The 21,540-nt window shown below is 38.7% G+C and overlaps 1 protein-coding gene across 3 annotated transcripts in view; it reads left to right on the forward strand.

The window, feature by feature from the left end:
* Positions 1–21,540, forward strand: part of LOC126268119 (syntaxin-12-like) — a 56,544-nt gene that overhangs the window by 19,851 nt on the left and 15,153 nt on the right. For all 3 annotated transcript variants that reach the window (XM_049973644.1, XM_049973645.1, XM_049973643.1), the window contains exons 5-8: positions 6,661–6,760; positions 16,227–16,356; positions 16,896–17,020; positions 17,316–17,471. In XM_049973644.1, the coding sequence (XP_049829601.1) occupies positions 6,661–6,760; positions 16,227–16,356; positions 16,896–17,020; positions 17,316–17,471 (511 nt within the window). The remainder of the gene's footprint in view (positions 1–6,660; positions 6,761–16,226; positions 16,357–16,895; positions 17,021–17,315; positions 17,472–21,540) is intronic.

The following is a 21,540-nucleotide window of genomic DNA, read 5'->3' on the forward strand; positions in this document are numbered from 1 at the left end:
TGACTGAATATTTTGCAGCTTCTCTCAGACAGTATTTCACTGTATACCTGCATCATCTGAAAAAAACTGTTTTTGCTTTTAACATTGTCTACAAGGGCATTAACATACAACATGAACAGCAAGGGTCCCAACACACTTCCCTGGGGTACACTTGAAATTACTTCTACCCTTTTGATAACTCTCCATCCATGATAACATGCTGTATCCTCCCTACCAAAAATTCCTCAAGTCAGTCACAAATTTCACTTGATTCCCCACATAATCTTTGACAATAAGACCAAATGTGATACTGAGGCAGAGGCTTTTCAGAAATCAAGGGGTACTGCATCTACATGACTGCTTTCATATGTCATGTGGGAAAAGTGAGAGTTGGTTTCACATGATAAATGCTTTTGAAATCCATGTTGTATGGCATGGAAGAGATCATTCTGTTCAAGAAATATCATTATGTTTGAGCTCAGAATATGTTCTGAGATTCTACAACAATCAGTGTCAATGATACTGGATAGTAGTTTTGTGTATCCCTTCTACTGTCCTTCTTGTAGACAGGTGTGACCTATGCCTTTTTCCAAGACCTGGGCATGGTTTTTTATTCGAGGGATCTATGATAGATTATAGTTAGAAGAGGGGCTAACTCAGCCACAAATTGAGTATAAACTCTGACAGGGATGCCACTGGGGCATGGAGCTTTGTTCAGTTTTAATTATTTCAGCTGTTTCTCAGTGCCACTGACACTAATATTTATTTCATTCATATTAAATGCAGCACAAGGATTAAATTGGGGCAACTCTCCTTGGTTTTTCTTTGTAAAGGAACATTTGAAAATGGAGTGCAGCATTTTAGCTTTTGCTTTACTATCCTCAGTTTCATTTCCTGTGTCTTTCACTAGGGACTGGACACTAACTCTGGTGCCACTAACAGCCTTTACATATGACCAGAATTTCTTTGGGTTTTGTAAGATATCATTTGACAATATTCTGCTTTTGGTAGTATACTCTGCTGCCAACCCAGCTATCTGATCAGGCATCACATATCCATTTCTTGACTATCTCTTTTTAATTATCTTCAGCTACCTATTTTGGGACTGTCATTAGTTTAAACTTACATCTCCACAATATTAACAATCTGAGTACCTTCACAAACATCACAGCACATATTTCTTCAAAAATTATTTATTACATAAAATAAAGGGAAGACAGCCCCTTACCTCTAGAGGATGACAGCTAAGCAGGCTACAGAAACACATAATAGATAACACTAGTTTTCAAGCTCTTGCTGTTTTTCTAGTAAGAGTACACACATTCACACATATGCAGACACTAAGTTTTACATGCCTGTGATAGTGGTGTGACTTTGTTATTATATATCTTCTATTATTGCCTTTTCCACAATAGAATAACTTTACTTTTACATTTTTTCCAAAGTTCTGGTTCCTGTGTGTCAGTGAAACAGATTAATAGGCATATTATACAATTAAAAATTATTGTGTTCAGTTCTGTTTATCAACAATGGAAATTCATCCCAAGTTAGTGTAGAATTAGAAGTGTGCATCTTCATTATTAACAGTCAAGAAATGGATAGATGCTCTCAAATTTTGAAACAGAAAGCAACCCAGTATATATCAGATCTGAGGGCCAGTGCTTTCTTCAAATTGTATTTAATTGAAAACTATGTATTGATGGTACAAAGTCTATACATATTTCAAATCATTATGCATGCCAAGATCAGTTGATATGAACACAAAATGAGGTCACATATACAGTCTTATAGAGCCAAGAACAGGAACACTAATGTTCCCTGGATTAGACTAACAAAAATATGTAAAGCTTTCTGGATATAGGAAAACTTTTTATCAAAAAATTACCAAGTGGTTTGAGGAATTTAAAATTTAATAACTTCAAAAAGGCAAGAGAGTATTAACTGAAAGACAAAGCCCTCTACATTGTTCATGAATTTGAAAATAGTGATGTAAGTGATCTATTAATTTAACTGTAAACAAACAGCTTTTATCCCCATTATTCGTAAGCATATGTGTATAGCACTTAGGAATAATGCAACTAAATATAGACAATGGAAAGTCATGGTGTAAATATCAACATTATTATGAAAAGGATAGAATGCTACACATAATAAATATGACACATTGAGTTGCAGACAGGCATAACACACTTAGCTTTTGTCCTAGCCTTCTCTAGAAAAGGAAACACACATGTTCACACAAGCAAGCCCAGCTCACACATATGCATGACTGCTATCTCAAGCCACTCTGAGCAGAATGCAATGATATCATGATGAATGCAAGCAGCAACCTGGTGTGCGATGGGAAGTGATAGCAGGGTACGGGTGCAGGGAGAGGAGCCAGTGCTGCCTGGCGAAGCATCCACATTAGATGGTAACCAGACAAGGCTGCCAGGTGCAGGGGGAAAATGGTGGGGGGGGGGGGGGGGGGAGGGACAGAGAGCAGAAAAGGTGAGGCAGAGAATGGGAATAAAAGACCACTACTGGCATTGGCAGATAGCAGTTGGTGGAGGTGTAGAATGGAGTGTGTGAAACATAGGTTACTGTGGATTGAGGTCAGGATAATTTTTGGAGCATAGAATGTATTGTAAAGATAACTCCACCCAGTTCAGAAAAGCTGCTGGTGGGGGGAAGGATCATCAAGATGTCCCAGGTGGTGAAGCAGCCATTGAAATCAAGCATGTCATGTTCATCTGCTAGTTGTGCCACAGGGCAGCCCACTTTGCTCTTGGCCACACTTTGGTAGTGACCATTCATCATGGTGGACAGTTGATTGGTAGTCATACTGATATAAAAAGCCATGCAATGATTGCAGCACAGCTGGTATGTGACATGACTGCTTTCACACATAGCATGACATCTAATGAAATAGCTTAAGCCTGTAACAGGACTGCAATAGGAATGCTGAGTGGGTGGATCAAGTTGGTCTTCTATTTGGGTCTTCCACAGGGATGTGGGGTTTGGATAGGGAGTGGCACAGGCATGGAATAGGATCAATAGAATAGTATTTTGGGATGGATGGGAGGCCATCTTGGGTAGAATGTACCTCATTTCAGTGCATGACGATAGATAAACGAAGTGCTGGCAATGGATGTATTCAGTTGTTCCCATCTGGGGTGGTAATGAGTGACAAAGGGGGGGCTCCTTTGTAGCTGGTTCTTGGGGATGTTGGGAGGATTGGCTGCGTCTGGGGATAAGGCATGCGAAATCTGCTTGTGGACTAGGCCTGCAGTTAGTGCATGTCTGTGAAGGCCTTTGTGAGACCTTTAGCATACTAGGCAAGGGAGTTCTAGTCATTGCAGATATATCATCCCTGGGTGGCCTTGCTGTATCGGAGAGATATTTTGGTGTAGGAAGAATGGTAGCCATTGATGAGAGTTATCCCCACAACACATTCTGTACTCTTGAAATTATCCCTGCCTTAATCTATGGTAAACTATTGTTCCAACACCCTTTGTCCTACAAAACCTTCCAATTCAAGTTCCCTCATCCTCATTGTACACCACTGTCAGAAAATGCACCCCCACTGGTCTTTTCCCATTCTTTGGGTGCCCCTCTCCTTTTTTGCTCCCTATTCCCCCTCCCTCCCCCACAGCCTCTTGACAGTGAACCTGGCAGCCTTGTATGGCTACTATCTAGCCCCTGCATGCTCCACCAGGCAGTGCTGACTCCTCTCACCCCACCCGTACCCTACTGTACTTCCCCCTTCCCCACCCCAGTCCAGATTGCTGCTTACATTTGACACTGCACCACTGCATTCTGACCAGAGCAGCCAGAATTAGTGGTCCTGAGTGTGTGAGAAGCTTGCTTGCTCATGTGAGTGAGTGTGAGTGTGAGTGTGAGTGTGTGTGTGTGTGTGTGTGTGTGTGTGTGTGTGTGTGTGTGTGTGTTTTTCTGAAGAAGGCTCTGGCCAAAAGATAAATGTGTAACAATCTTTTTGTTGTACCTGTCTGCAGCTCAACTTGTCATATTTATGATAAGTAGCAGTCTTATCATTTTTTAATATTGTTGATGTAACTAAATTTAGTCTATGTACCATACGTTTGATTGAAAAGAGTCTTTCCCTGTGTCAATTACATATTGACCAACACAAACTGTATTTAAACAGGTGCAAAGTGTCATGTGTATTTACACAACTGTTGATGATCCCTTTAAAGCTTGAAACGTGTTTACAGACTAATAAATAATAATAATAATAATAATAATAATAATAATAACTTCAATGCAGCAGTGTATATTGGCATAACATTAATCAACTGTCTTCCTGCATGAATGGCCACCAATAGTCTGTGAATCAAAACAAATTGAACAACCCAGTTGCTGATCATGCTGCACACTATAACAATGGTAACTTGAACTGCAGCTACAATACACATGTAATAAGGACTATCTCCTGTCATTTTCCACATCAAACCTCTACCTGTTCTAACAATATACTGTCTGATTTCTCTCTCTTACACTCTGCTCCATAACTTTCATATTTGTTACTCATATTAAGCCACATTTTGTCACTGCTGCTGAGAGTCATCTGTGCCCCTTTTGACCTCTCAAAACTTTCCTACTGCTCCTTTTCTTTGGTGTATTTCAGTATTTCCCCTTATCTGCCGTCTTCTCTTACCACTCCCCCCCTTACTGCCTCCAGTCTGACCAAACAACTACTCAAAAGACAATGTTGCTCTGACCTCATAGATTATGGCCTGTGTGTGTGTGTGTGTGTGTGTGAACATGAGGTAGACAAAAATATGAAAAAAATTGTTATCATGCCTAATACAGTGCAAGAAAATTGTTGGCATTCAAAAGAGCTTCCAATCATCTCAGAATGGATAAATACAGAGCCTGCAGGTTTTTCAATGGAATCTTATACTGCTGTTCCAGCAAAACAATGGCAAGTTTAGGTAATGAAAGTGGAAGTGCACAGCAATAATGCATCCTTATCTCAAAAATAGACCACAAAGTCTCAACAACATTGAGATCTGGTGACTGATGGCCAAGGGAAATGGGACAATTCATCCTCATGCTCACAGGACTGGACAATGAGAACTGTATGAACAGGAGCCCTATTGTCTTGAAACACATCATTACCATTGGGGAACAAACACTATACCACAGGATGGACCTGATCAAACAAAATGGTCACATAATCTTGGGCAGTATTGTGACCTCACAGGGTAAGCATGGGGCCTATGGAATACCATGCTATGGCTGCTGCAGTCATCACCAAACCTCCATCAAGTTTCATTCTTCGAATGTAAACTCACCAGAGGTTGGAAACAGTGTGAAATAGGACTCGTCCAACCAAATGATTTTCTTTCATTGTTCCATAGTCCAAGTTTTAAGGCTTTGGCATGATGTTTTCTTGTTATGGGCATTTGCATCACTGATGTGTGGGTTTGGAATTCCATCTCATTATGTGATTTACAGCAGATGGAGCTTCCTTTGTATTGTCTTGATGCTGGCAGGATTCATGAGTATAACATTTAGTTCTGCAGTGACTTTTGCAGCTGGAGTCCTCTTATTTTTTGTCACAACCCTCCTCAATGACCATCTATCACGATCACTCAACACACAGTTCATCCACAATTTGACTTAGCAGATGATGTTCCTCTGATTTCCTTGTATGCAGTGTAAGTCTTCAGTATGGTGACCTCTGAAACACCAAACACTTTAGCTACGTTGGTTATGGAAGCAACCACCGTATCAGCACCAACAATTTTCCCACATCCAAACTCACTTAGCTCTGACATAATGCACTCACAACTACACAGAACACTGTTACCACAACATATTGAGAGCATTCTACAGGTGCTGTTAATGGTCAATCACAACAGTGCAATCTGCAGGCTTGGCTAGCATCTGCATTTATGTTCAAGCATGTATTTCTTGAGCTATTTCCATATTTTTGTCCAACCCCTGTATATCACTGACTAACTATATGCAAGTGAGTAGAATGAAATTTTCACTCTGCAGCATAGTGTGCGCTGACCTCTGAAATGAAATTCCTGGCACACTAAAACTGTGTGCCTGACCGAGACTCGAACTCAGGACCTTTGCCTTTTGCAGGCAAGTGCTCTACCAGCTGAGCTACCCAAGCATGACTCACGACCTGTCGTCACAGCTTTACTTCTGCTAGTACCTCATCTCCTACCTTCCAAACTTCACAGAAGCTCTCCCGCCAGGAAGATTATTATCAGTGCACACTTCACTGAAGAGTGAAAATTTCATTCTGGAAACATCTCCCACGCTGTGGCAAAGCCGTCTCCCATTATCTTTTCCTCCAGGAGTACTAGTTCTGCAAGTTCACAGGAGAGCTCCTGTGAAGTTTGGAAGGCAGGAGATGAGGTACTGGCAGAAGTAAAACTGTGAGGACGGATTATGAGTCGTGCTTGAGTAGCTCAGTTGGTAGAGCATTTGCCAATGGAAGGCAAAGGTCCTTAGTTCAAGTCTCGATCTGGCTCACACTTCTAATCTGCCAGGAAGTTTCATATGCAGGTGAGTGTTGGCTTCCTGGATTTTTCATCATCATAATAATTATGTCAAATATATTTAAAACTAAATAGAAGCTCATGTGGTTGATTTTATGAAAATAAAAATTCATAAAATTCTGCTAGATTCTCAAGTATTATTTTATGTTGTTCATTATAGATCCCGACTAATACAATATACAACAGATCTCTGTAAAACAACTAGTACTAAACTGAAAGAACTGGCTGGACTATGTACATTAGGGACATCAGTTGATGAGGTATCTATAAATCTATTATCATCTTACTCAGATAATGGATCACTTACTAAAATTCTATGGTAAGAAAAACCTCAAGCTTTCAAATAAAAAGAATTTACATAAAAAATCATACGTGTGGATTATCTGCTGCTGAACAATTAATATTACAAAATTTATTGTGTATAATGTACTTTAATAATATATGAAATTTATTACAAATTTCTTATGTGAGTTTTCATTTTTATGTAATAAACAGATATTATTATTAGAAGTTGATAGCAAGTTTCCACATACAGTTCTAGTACTGAAAATTTTTGTCCATTTGGTCTTCATGGTAAAATGAGAATCTGTATCTGCACAATGTACAATGGGTCCCATAAATGTTGTGACAAACTTCGAGGGGTTGTAGAGGGTGTCCTTAGGAACAGATTGATGATAGGAAACAGTGGCCAGAAATATCATCCAATGGCACTACAGAATGTCAAAGTTATAGGCCTCGATGCCTACCAATAGTCCATGCCTTCAACAGCAAATGTGACTTTGTACTCTTAACAGAACATAGATGGAATGTCTCACAGTGTTGCTGATTGCCATGATTGCCAGTGGACAGGATGGAGCTAGCTGATGCCTGGAGAGGCCATGTCTCCTATGAAAGTGATGCTCTGTTGCCTTGGTGATTGATGATTTCAGACACAGGTTTCCATTTGCAGTTTATTTTTCTCTTGAAATCATTGAAAATTTATTATGTATTTTGTCACACAGCAGAAAAATAAATTTCAGATGGAAACCCGTGTCCAAAAGCATCGTCCACCAAGGCAACAGAGCATTGTATTGATAGGAGACAGGGACTCTCTACACAGCAGCTAGCTCCATCCTACCCACTGGTGATCATGGAAATCAGACGTGGTCACTGAATAACAAACAACATTACAAGACTTTCTGCCTATGATCCATCAGCGTACAAGTCATCTTTGCTGCTGAAGGGGTGGCCTAGTGGCATGTGTAGCATCTAAAACTTTGGCACTCTGTAGCATCATTGGATGATGTCTCCAGACAAAGGTGCTTATCCTTAATTTGTACCTTGAGACACTCTCTACAACTCCTTGAAGTTTGTCATGACATTTCTGGGACACTCTGTATAGATCATGCTCTGTAATGTTTTATTGATTATTATCCTTATACAGATATGTCTGTTCACTTTCATTGTTGAATCTTGCTGAGCTGAAATATGATAATTAATGAATAATTAAGACATAATGACAGTTCTTTTTTTTTATAAAAGGCAATGGTAGGAAGATGTATAGAATGAGTTCTTCAGTGAATTATTGTTCTTTAGCGATGTTTAGGTCACCTACTAATATAATTAAAGGTGCCCACGTTTCACCAACTAATATAATTAAAGGTGCCCACGTTGCAGTGGAGATGATGGCAGTAAAATGAAGAAAATGAATGAGAGGGACATAACATTACAAAGAAGTGTTGTATCACTTCAGACTTAATTTTTTCCTCTTGGATAATTTCTCAGTAATAATGATTTGAGGATTGGATTATCATTTTTATGAGAGTTCGTAACCAGTGTTTGTAAAATTACTTTAATCTTGCAAAAACATCATCACAATTAAAAATATTAATATTCACACTGTAACTCATAGCATGCAATGCCTTCTCCTTGGTTGTCTATGACTCAGCTGCTCCACATTTATGCTCTGTTTTTATCAATGATACAGTATTACAGTGAGACATATGGGATAGAAAATGAAAAAAAATAAAGAAGAACTTTCATGATTTAATTTCTCTTAAATATATCTCATTTATAAGGTGGCAGTTTGATGATGTGAGTTGGGGAGGAGGTTTGAGCAGTGGGCTAAGGATGGGGGAGGGATCCTTACAGAAAAAAATGTTAACTCCTCTGTAGTGTAATCTCCATGTGTGGCATTCTCTTCCATCAACCCCTCTTCAGGTAAAACAGTTAGCCTTAAGACAAATATTTTTACACAATTAAAAGTTGTTTAGCAAATATAATAGGTTTCTGGTTGTTACTGTTTCCGTTGAGTAAAATTACTTAATCTAACAATACCAGAGAAAGAAAGTTGCCACTCACCATACAGTGGAGATGCTGAGTCACGATAGGCACAACAAAGAGATTCACACAATTACAGCTTTCGGCCATAAAGGCCTTTGGCAGCAGTAGACACACATACAAACACGCACACACACACTCATGCAAACGCAACTTGCACACACGTCTGCAGTCTCAGAGAACTGAAACCACACTGTGAGCAGCAGCACCAGTGCATGATAGGAGTGGAAACTATGGGGGGTAAAGAGGAGGCTGGGACAGGGAGGGGGAGGGATATTATGGTGGGAGTGGTGGACAGTGAAGTGTTGCCAGTTAGACAGAGGGCAGGAGAGAAGGTGCGGAGGGGGGAGGGGGTAAGTAGTGGAAAGGAAAGAAATAAAAAGAAATTAAAAGACTGGGTGTGGCAGTGAAATGACAGCTGTTTATTGCTGGAATGGGAACAGGGAGGGATCTGGATGGGTGAGGACAGTGACTGACGAAGGTTGAGGCCAGGAGAGTTACGGGAACGTAGAATGTATTGCAGGAAAAGTTCCCACCTGCGCAATTCTGAAAAGCTGGTGTTGGTGGGGAGGATTTATATGGCACAGGCTGTGAAGCAGTCATTGAGATGAGGGATATCATGTTTGGCAGCGTGTTCAGCAACAAGGTGGTCCACTTGTTTTTTGGCCACAGTTCGTTGGTGGCCATTAATAATGACAGACAGCTTGTTGGTTGTCATGCCTACATAGAATGCAGCACAGTGGTTGCAGCTTAGCTTGTAAATCACATGGCTGGTTTCACAGGTAGCCCTGCCTTTGATGGGATAGGTGATGTTAGTGACCAGACTGGAGTAGGAGGTGGTAGGAGGAAGTGTGGGACAGGTCTTGCATCCAGGTCTGTTACAGGGGTATGAACTATGAGGTAAGGGATTGTGAGCAGAGGTTGTGTAAGGTTGGAAGAGTATGTTGTGTAGGTTTAGTGGACAGCAGAATACCATGGTAGGAGGGGTGGGAAGGATAGTGGGAAGGACATTTTTTCTCATTTCAGGGCACGACGGGAGGTAATCTAAACCCTGGCGGAGAATGTAATTCAGTTGCTCCAGTCCCAGATGATACTGAGTTAAGATGGGAATGCTCCTCTGTGGCTGGACTGTGAGACTTTGGGAGGTGGTGGGGGACTGGAAAGATAAGTCACGTGAAATTTGTTTATGTACAAGGATGGGAGGATAATTACGGTCATTGAAGGCTTCAGTGAGACCCTCGGTATATTTTGAGAGTGACTGCTCATCACTGCAGATGTGACGACCACAGGTAGCTAGGTTGTACAGAAGGGACTGCTTGGTATGGAATGGGTGGCAGATGTCGAAGTGGAGGTATTGCTGGTGGTTAGTAGATCTGACATGGACCGAGTTACTGATGTAGTCATCTCTGAGGTGTAGGTCAACATCTAGGAAGTTGGCTTGTTGGGTTGAGTAGGACCAGGTGAAGCAAATGGGGGAGAAGTTGTTGATGTTCTGGAGGAATGTGAGTAAGGTGTCCTCACCTTCAATCCAGGTAGCAAAGATGTCATCAGTGAATCTGAACCAGGTGAGGGGTTTAGGATTCTGGGTTTTTAGGAAGGATTCCTCTAGATGGCCCATCAATAGGTTAGCATAGGATGGTGCCATGTGGGTGCCCATAGCCGTACCGCAGATTTGTTTTTAGGTAATGCCTTCAAAGGCGAAGTAATTGTGGGTGAGGATATAGTTAGCCATGGAGACTAGGAAAGAGGTTATTGGTTTGGAATCCATAGGGCATCTTGAATGGTAGTGTTCAATAGCAGTAACCCTTGGGCATTAGGAATGTTAGTGTTCAGGGAGGTGGCATCAATAGTTACAAGCAGGTCACCGTATGGTAAAGGGACAGGAACTGTAGAGAGTTGGTCAAGGAAATGGTTGGTATCTTTTATATAGGTGGATAGGTTCTGGGTAATATGTTGAAGGTGTTGGTCTAGGAGAACAGAGATTCTCTCAGTGGGGGCACAGTAACCGGCCGCAATGGGGCGTCCTGGGTGGTTGTGTTTATAGACTTTAGGAAGCATGTAGAAGGTTGGAGTGTGGGGAGTAGTAGGGGTAAGTAGAGAGATGGACTCTAGGGAAGAGTTCTGGGATGGTCCTAAGGGTTTGAGTAGAGACTGGAGATCCTGCTGGATTACTGGAATGGGATCACTGTGGCATGGTTTGTAGGTGGAAGTATCTGACAGCTGACAGAGCCCTTCTGCCACGTAATCCTTGGTGTTCAAAACAACGGTGGTGGAGCACTTGTCTGCAGGTAGGATTATAAGGTTGGGATCAATTTTTAGATGGTGGACTGCGGTTCTTTCTGCGGATGTAAGGTGAGTTTGCATGTTGAGGGATTTGGGGAATGATGGTGAGGCAAGGTTCGAGGTTAAGAAATTCTGGGAAGTTAACAGGGGGTGGTTTGGAGGCAGTGGGTGGTGAACTACGGTTGGATAGAGGAGTAAACTGAGTGAGGCAAGGTTCAGTATTGGTCTTTGGTTGAGTCTGATTGGTCAGTTTGGTGGCGAAAATGTGTTGTTGTGCCTATCGTGACTGAGCATCTCCACTATATGGTCAGTAGCAACTTTCCTTCTCTGGTTTAATTATATTCCATCCTGGATTTTCCATTATTTGAGTTTTTCCTGATGGCTTTTCTTCCATCCTAACCCTGTGCTGTTTTCCTTTGTAAACGCTTTCTTTTGCATCACTATACTCAATGCTCATCCTTCTTTCTTTTCTTTCCTGTGTTTATGTTGTTGCCTTATGAGCCGCACTGCACTCTCTACTTATGAACCACACTGTATCAACCATCTCAGCCATGTGCAACAGACAGCCTGAAGACCATGCTGATTGTTTATGCAGCATCTTATGTCCCACATTACTCCCACCAATATAATTAAGCCTATACCTTCAAACTGATCACTCTCCCTGTGCCAATTCCCATATTTTTGCGTGTTATCTCCCACACTTTTCCGGTGCCACATGATCTTACATCTCTACCTACGAACCCCTCCCCAGCCCCCACACTTTCTCCATTCTATCCCTGTTCACACCCATTAAAGCCACCTAATTCAGTCACATCTGCCATCCCCCTTCTTTACACTTATCTGCCCTCAGACCTGCTACCCACAGTAATATACATTTATTAATTAATGATTAGTTATTCTCTACTTTGATCCTTGGGACTTATTGCCAATTTTAGTAAGTTTTTGCCTTCCACTATCATCTTTTTCCTCAGAACAGGGTGTGCTGTTGAGCTAAGATGATTCTTGAGAAATTGAAGAAATAAGATGGGGAGGTAGCTAAGAATGAAATGTTTAAAGCTAGTAATGGCTGGTTTAGCTGATTCAAAAGTCATTGTAATTGGAACAGCATCACAGAAAGTGGACAGGCACCAAGTGTTGATAAAGAGATCATGTTGCGCTATCCAGAATAATTGAAGGCAATAATAGAAGAAGGTGGCTATACCAGCCAAACCATATCCAGGGTAGATGAAACTGGAAGAAGATGCCTAAAAGGCCTTTTATCATGTCTGAGGAGGAAACATTTCTAGGTATTAAAGCCACCAAAAATCAGTTGACAGTGATGGTTGGTGTGAATGCAGCTGATGACTGTAAATCAAAACTTTTCTTATTTTATTGCTTATAAAATCCAAGAGCTTTAAAAAATACATCTAAAGCTGGGTTGCTTGTGATTTGCCAGTTGAATACTAAAGCTTGTGTGCCAACTTCCCTTTCTGAGGACCTGTGGCCATCACTTCATACTTGAAGTCGAATGTTATTGCCAATTAAAACAGATCACATTTAAAGTGATGCTATTAGTTCACAACACACGAAGCCGTCCTCCTGTTACTCCAATTAATTTCAGCCCACATGTGATAGCTGTATGTTTGCTAATGAATACAACCTGCTTGCTTCAACCACTGTACCGGCAGTCATTAAAATATTTAAAGCCTACTACATGAGATGATCATTTGCACATCTACATAAAGCTATGAGGCAAAACAACACTTTCTATGTTAAAGAATTTTGGAAGGAATTTAGTGTTTTAAATGCTGTGAGAATTATTTGACAACCTTGGAATGAAATTCTACAAAAAACTTTAAATGGTATCTGGAAAAAAAATGTCCATTTTTTTCTCCACTGAAACCCAGGGGAAATCAGCACTAGATCCTGATCAAATTGATAATGTGATTGAAGAAGTGGTCAGTCTTGCCAGACGGTTAAATTTAGAGATGGATAATGATGACACTCCAGAACTACTGGATTCACAAAGTCAGGAGCTGACAGTTGATGAGCTTACGGAAATGTGTGTGCAAGAGAAAAACATTGAACAACCTGATTCTTTACACCCAGTCCAATCAGAAGATCAAATGGTGGTTGCAAAATTGACAGATGTCCTCACTTCAATTGTTTCCCCTTGTCCTTAAAACAGGTAGGCCACTCTCAAACTGCAGTCTGAGAGGCCTGTCCATCCTTTGTTATCTTCTGCAACATATCCGTCTTGCTCTTCCCTGAGGAAGGACTTAACAAACCTGAAAGTTAGGATAATGTTGTTATCAGCACTACCAAATACAGTAATTTCCTGACTTATACTACCCCACTTTACACAAATCGAGAGTTATGTGATTCATCGGTTTGATTGTCATGCACCTCTATGCCCACATGCTGCCCACATGATGTTCAACTTACAAGAATTTCAGACATGTTTCATGTGTGGTAATTTATCTACAGAGATTCTAACTATGTCACCCAAACAAAGCAGAACTGATTCATTACCTTTGTAAAGTAAACTTAATATTATCAAAGAGCTAGACACAAGAATAAAAATTTGTGAATTGGCAAAGCAATTTGATCCACCAGACTCAATAGTCAGAACAATCATAAAAGATAAAGAAAACTTTCTCAAAGCTGTGTAAAATGCTCAGTATTTGAATTCAAGTATCATTTGATTACATCATGGTACTGTCACTCAGATGGAAACAATGTTAAGATAATGGTGTGATAATCATGTAAGAGTGATGATAAATCTAGAAATAGGGAATCAATCTGAAATCCCTTGTCAATAGCACTCAACACTTCATGAAAATAAAGAGCTAGTCATGTTCCACAAGAACGGTGTTTTCTAAACCCATGTTGACTGTGTGTCAATAATAATGTTCGAACACAATATATGTTCCAGAATCCTGCTGCATATTGACATTAACGATATAGGTCTGTAATTAAGTGGATTACTCCTACTACCTTTCTTGAATATTGGTGTGACCTGTGCAGGGAAAGAGTAGATAACAGTAGATAAATACACATCCTGCAGAATTATTTTAAGAATTCTGGAATTCCTACAGTCACTTCTCGGCACATTTTTCCTTAATGAATTTTGTTGCTGACAACAACAATCAGTTTCAGCTGTACTGTGATCTGCACAGTTGCACAACAAGATAGACTTTCCCTCATTGTCCAGGGTTCAGAATGGAGTTATGCACTCTGGTGCAAAGATATTCAACATGTTCCCTTGTCACATTAATCATAAGCCATTCAAAAGTAAATTAAAAACATACATCCTCAGGCAGTCTTTTTCACAGATTACCTGAATATCTAGATTCAAAGCTTATTAAGTTCTGTTAGCTATATGTAACTGTTTTTTTTAATACCACTGCAATCAAGAAAATATTAATCTATATTCTATAAGCAAGAGATAAGCAGCAGCTATTAAAATACCTGTGGAAGTATGTGAGGTTACTGTTGCTGCATCTTGATTTATATGAGAATAAATACCAACTCCTGGAGATGCAACACTGGTTGGTCAAGCATCTCTGGGTTCAGTAGTGAGTTTTGTGATTGCTTGTTTTTGAGCACACACCAGCATGGTAGACAATAATGTGGAGTCTTCAGGTGTGGCTGGTTGCAAACTCCTGGTCATAGAAAGGCAAGTAGTGTACTTAATTTTAAGGTTGCACATTGGAAGAATATTGAAGAGTAATTCACACTTAGGCAATTCCAACCAAGACCAATTCATGAAACCTGAAGTTTTATTTGAAGCTCATGGCATGATTTCATGACTTTGTTTCAGTAAAATCTCTCAAAAAAGGAATAATAAATGAATAGTGGTATCTCAATCCATTGCCCTTAATGCACTTCACCCAAATGATCATTAAATAATATTAGTGATGAAACAATCCATTATCAAGATGGAGAAGGGTAATTATCATTGAAGAAAGGCAATGTGGCAGGAACCTTACAAGCAGCAGCTTTTGAGAAAGTAGTTACTTTCTTTCACATTCACTTATTTACATTCAAATGGCATATGTGGTACAGTGATAGTTTGTTGTTAATAAAGTGGGGAAATTAAGTTTCTGTTACTTGCTTGTCCTTTTTTAAATGTGTACTTTGTAATCCCTACCACTTTCCTATATCCAGTTATTGTCCACAGTAAGCAAAGTCTTTTATGAAAAATTTGATAGGAGAAAAGATAAAAATAAACTTTGTAGTTTACTTAGCTTTTTGTGTAGAGCTGGCTCCAGTTCTTCTTGCCTATGAGTCTGATTCTTGAAGCTGAAATTCTCATATTTTATGTCATCAAGGTTGAATTGTTCTAAATAAATAAGAAGATTTTCCTTGCAGAATTTTTGTTCTTATGTTAATCTATTTTGTCACATTTCTATATATCATACAGTCTTTTGAATTTTCACATTAACAAAGCCGAAATTACATTGTTCGCCCAAAATACAAAAATATGTCCTATCACATCAGAGGCATGCTTATTACTGCTTCACTCAGCAGAAAAAAATAATCTTACTATTTCAACATTACAACAGCTTTTTGACTGATAATTACAGGGAGTAACAATGAACATATAGCATAATGTTGTGCTGAGATGCCCATTGTTTTTATTCCCAAAGATATCATGATATCTGCTGCTCAAAAATCATAGTATTAAGATTAAAGAACATGTTAAATAACTCCTTTGAGAGTTTCCCTCACTCAAAGTTCATACTGCAATCACAATTATTATAGCCCAATATCATTACTTATATTACATGAAAATTGCATCCATTGATAGTATCTTAAAATGTATAGCTATCATGACAGTACTTTTACTTTTGAAATTTTATTAATTTCTCTCACTTGTATTGCTGTTACTGCTACGGTGCTCAACAACATGGAATTTTATCTATTTTGTTCCACTCTCCTTCTTGTGATTAAGCATATAAATTTTTGCTTACCTAACCTGACTCATGAAATGGTATTTTCTTTGTTTTCATTTATTTGTGGTTTCATACATTTCATCTTTAGATAGCCTGAAGTCTATTCTTCATGTTAGTTTACAAGAACTTCTGTGGTATAAGTTTTTTTAATCAATGCTTGTACAATATGATTAACTTTAATTTCCAGAGAAAATGGAAACTGCAGTTGAAGCGACTGTCAGATGAATTTATGGTGATATGCAATGAATTCCATAATACACAGAAAATTATAAGAGAAAAGAAAAAGAACCAAATTACATCTCGCTCGGATACAGAAGGTTTGCAGATTCTTCTTCTTTTTTCCTTTTTTTTTTAACAAATTACTTAATTTATTGAAAACTGCCTTCAAACCTTAAAAAAAAAAAGTCATTACACTTACAGTGTTTTAGATATTCTGCTATTATATTCATTCATGTGTGATTTTTGTCTGAAATCAACAAGTTAGTTTTCAATAACAGCACTATTATGTGGCCAAAGAATAACACAAGGAAATTACTAATTTAAATCAACATCAAAACAACATGATGGATGCAGCCAATTATAATCGACTATGTAGGAGTCTCTGTAATATTTAAGTAAAATTATAATACTATGCATTTTATTCATAAATTAGTGAAGCAGTTGGATCAAAAACAACAAAATTTATATAATACATTAGCATTACCCCGCATTAATAGAATTTGTTCAGATGTATTGTATTGATAATTTCTTCAGAAAATTTGTGCAAGCCATGCTGTGAATCATACATGAATATGATTTTTTTTTTGCATAGAGGCATAGATAGCATGATTGAACTTTATTATTATTTGTGTTATAGGACAATACTCAGAGCCAAGATTAGAACATGAAAATGATGTGGAAGATGAACAGATCCGATTGCAGGAATGGGAACTGAAACTCCGTTTTGTAGAGGAACAAGAACAAGAAGTTCAAAAACTACAGGTACATATACACAAAAATGGTGCAATTTTCAGTTTGTGAGTGTGCTGAAGGTGGTCACTGGCATTGCTTTTCATAACTTGCACCTTTCTTGCACTACTGTGAATGAGACAAACTGTGGGTTTAATTTCTGATTCTAAACTTGTAGAAAGTCATATTTTTTCCATACAGAAAAGTGCCAGGTTCTGCAAATTTGTGATCCTTACACTCTTTGTACATCTCTTGATCTGCTAACAACTGATAAGCAGACCTGTATTTCATGAACACAAAGTTTGTATTAGAGATACTGTTATTACAGGAAGACATACTGGTCATCAATCAACTTATGAGAGAAATTTCCTCATTGATTAATGAACAAAGTGAGAATGTTGACAACATTGAAGCCAATGTGGAAGAAACCACCATACGTGTTATTGAAGGAACAGAACAGTTACAGCAAGCAGCCATTCACAAGGTATCTACATACTTAAGTCAACATATTTCTTGCAATTTTATACTGTTTGTGAGTGAGAATAGAAACAAATGATGTATTGTATATATTCATACTATTAGTATTGTTATTTCAGCTTAAAAAAATTGACATGTTCCACATCCACGAGGATCTCCTCAGCACGGATCTATGGAACGAAAAACTAATCTAATCTAAGAATGACACACTAAAAAAGTTACAATAAAGTTATCTAAAAACAAATCACACACACACACACACACACACACACACACACACACACACACACAAACAAACAGACAAAACAACTCTGTTGTGCAATTTATGCCTTTTACAGACATAACGACACATTAAAAAAAAAAAAAAATCACGAAAAAATTAATTCCACCGCTAATGGGTTAAAAATCACTTTGTTTGAAACTAGAAACAAACCAACTCATTCTGTCAATGCAGAACATCGCATCTAACATGCGTTGATTAGTACTTTTTTGGCTGACACCAGCTACATTTTGCAAATATCTCCCAAAACAGCAGAGAAAATGCTCCTGATGGCTCTTATGAGAGACACCCTGTATATGTATATTTATATTTTTGTTCAAAAGATTGCCCTCTAATAGGAATAAAAAAACACATGCATATTCAAATGCAACATTGCACCAAGTTTCAAAGCACTTGGTGAGAACTTTACTGATTAAAGATTTCAAACAAATGAACATTTATATTTTTATTTATGCAGATTAGTGAACCCAACAATGCTTCACAATTCCTAAATATGAATGGAAATTGTATATACATTCTAATCTTCTCTCCCCCCCCTCTTCCTTCTGTCCATCCTGCCCCCCCCCCCCCTCTTTGTCCATCTCTTTCTGCTCCTCTCCTCTCTGTCTAGGTAGCTCATTTGTGCAAAACAGAAACATCTGTTGCTAATTTCTCTGTTGATGCCTTTAAATTTATTTATTTGTTATATGACACACATTGTGATGTGTATATATACTCATATAACAATGAAGTTAATGTAGTTCATATGCACATAAGCATATTGTGTAACAAACTCCATTATAAATTAAGCATTGGATATACTTAATCACCTCAACAGTGGCTGCAAGGAAGTCAGTGAAGGGTCTCTTGTAGGCTTGATTTGGACACCTTTTCCTTTGTGTCAGGTTGTTTGCTTTTTGACTAAGCAGTTACATTTTAGAAATGGTATCTTTCCCCACTTATGGAGAGTGTTGGTTCTTCTGCGGTGGTCCGAGTGTATACAGTTTAGTGTGATTGACTGATGACAGGAGATGTGATCATGAAACCTTGAAATTCTGGTGGGCAGTGCTCTTGCCAGTATGGTTTGCATCCATTGTGGATGTCACAGTTGGAGTTTATCAGTTCTTTAGCGATGACTAGTGCTAGTATTCTTGTATAAGTCTTCTGGGATCCAGGTCAGCTATGAACTTAAACATGGTTAACTGAGGGTTATTGTTAATTTTGTGACACACTTTAAGCAGGACATCTGTGATGGTAGTATATGGTTCAAGGCTGGTAGCTATGCAATAGGAGTGGCTTTTATTGTACTGCTGATAGTGAACATACTGTTGTTTAGCATCACATAAATCTTGTTCGTATCTGAACTATTTATACATACAGAAGCACTGTATTCCACCACTGAATAGATGAGCCTAAGTGGTGGTGTATGAAATGTATTTGCCTTGGAGCCTCAGGAGGTGCTGTACGGTTTATGGATAATCTTTCATTTCCAGCTCTTGTTTAGGCACACCATGTAAGAGCATGTCCTACCCATTGTGTTTCCTAAATATTTAAGGTGATTGTTATGACTCAGACATTTCCTTCAAAATTGACACTAAGCTCTCTTCTTGCTGAGCAGTTACAAAGGCAGAAGCATGATACTTCTGTCTTAGTTTGGGTCAGCTGCAGCCTCATTAGTTGGAGTATTACTCAGCAGCCTTAAGTTGGAGCTCAAGAGTCTTTGGTGGCCTTGAATGATTCATATTGTGTTGCTGGTCCAGTCATCTGTGTAGCCAGATTTTGCAGACTGTGTGTTTGGAACATTGGAAATATAATGAATGAAGAGGGGTAGGGCAAGGACTGAACCCTGTGGCAACCTGCCATTGAATCTTCTCGTGGTGATAATCCTTTCTCCAGAAATCACTTTAAAAGTTCTCACTGCAAACATATTATCAATGAGACAGATAGTATGGCTGCATGGAATAATGCACTTTAGTTTATTTTGTTTGTACAACAGTCCATGTCTCCAGATAGTGTCACAAGCTGCACTTCCATCTATGAAAGCAGTTGAAGGTTTCTTTGGCTTTTTTTGATAGTCTGTCTCTATATGAGTTGTCAGAGAGAGTATCCAGTCTATGCAGCTTCTAGTAGATGAAAATCCTGTTTGCTCATCTGGGATTGATTCAAATATTTTTGGGCTCAATCGGCTGTATAGGGGTCTTTTGCGAAGGTTGTAGATGGTGCTGAGCAATGTGATTGGCCTATACCTCTTTTTCTGTTTGCTTGGTTTATCCATCTTAATCAACATGATGTTTCTTGAATCCTTCATTATATGCAGATGATGTGGCATCCCTCTACATATTACTCAAACAACTTAGGGCAATTATCACCATTTATTTTTAAAAAATAAGAACTAAACCTGGCATGTAATGAACTACATATTCTATAAAACGTTTACTTCTCTAATAGAATATCATACTTGACATAATGAAATGCCTTTGATAGATCTTGGTGATATTTTACCATTTAAAGATTTTTTTTTTTCACTTCAAATCGCCCATCTTTATGGTACATTAGATCACTCACTTCTTGATGCTTGTGCTCTCTTTTTCTCCCAATAGTTCTTCATTCTATCTGATCTCTTCTTTCTTTCCTCTTCAGCTATATGAATTGGTTTCCTGGTGTTGATCTTAACTTGGAACCTCTTAGTTTTGTCTTTGGTGACATTCTTGGCTGTACCATTCTTTAACATGACTTCGATAATCTGGAGTTTTCTCAAATCCTTTTCCACTTCCTTAAACCAACTGGGTTTAGACATTTTTTGTAAAAGAAGTCAAAGATTGGTTTAGTTAGTCTATCAGGATTCATTTGGAGTATGTGTCCATTGAAATCAATCATCCTTTTTCTCATAGTTTCTGAGAGTCTCTCCGAGTTTACATAGAGGGCTTCATTTCTATAGAAAACTTGTTTGTTATTTTCGAATTTGGGACCCATGATCTTCTCTCCTTGATTTCCAATTTCCTCATTTGCCCTTTCCTCCTCATGACTAGTGTGTCTGCTGTGTACAGTGCTTCCAGCTTAATTACAGTGTTATAATGACCTACTTTGGTGTTCCAGGAGAGGGCTTTCCTGTTGTATGTGTTTTTGGTTTTCTGGAAAGATAGTTCCATTTTGGTCCTTCTTGCTTCCACAGCTTTCCCTTCAAGGTTGTTCCATTCAATCCATTTCCATAGGTACTTGAAACTCCTAACCACCTTTATTTTTTGAGCTCCTACTTTAATTCTCTTAGAAGTATTTATTATATTTGTCATAATTTTCATTTTTCGTAAGGAATCTTAAGTCCTATCTTCCCTGTCTGATCTTGCGACTCGGCGATTTGTTCTTTAGCTTTGTTTGCGTGAGCAGTGCCATGTCATTCAGCACACACCAAATACTTAATCATGATTCCTTTGTGTTTTTTCCCAAGTCTTATTCTTGCTCTTGTTCTTGCATTCCTGTCCCTCACAACTTTTTTGAGTGCACAGTTAAACAGCAGGGGTGAGAGACCATTCCCTTGTTGGACCCATGTTCTGATCTCAAAAGGTTCCGATATTTCACTCATGAATCTGACTTTAGAGGATGTATTTGTGAGCGTCTCCTTGATGATATTTAGAGTTTTTTTGTAAAAGCTAAACTCCTAAAAATATTTAACAATGACTCTCTGTCTATGGAATCGCAAGTCTTTCGGAAGTCTACAAAAGTCACAAATATGGTTTCGCCCTCTGCTTCTGATATGCTAAAATGCAAGGTTTAAGATCTGTTCAGGGCAGGATCTTCCTTTTCTAAACCTTGCTTGATA

Source organism: Schistocerca gregaria, chromosome 4, assembly GCF_023897955.1.
Source record: "Schistocerca gregaria isolate iqSchGreg1 chromosome 4, iqSchGreg1.2, whole genome shotgun sequence".
NCBI lineage: Eukaryota > Metazoa > Arthropoda > Insecta > Orthoptera > Acrididae > Schistocerca > Schistocerca gregaria.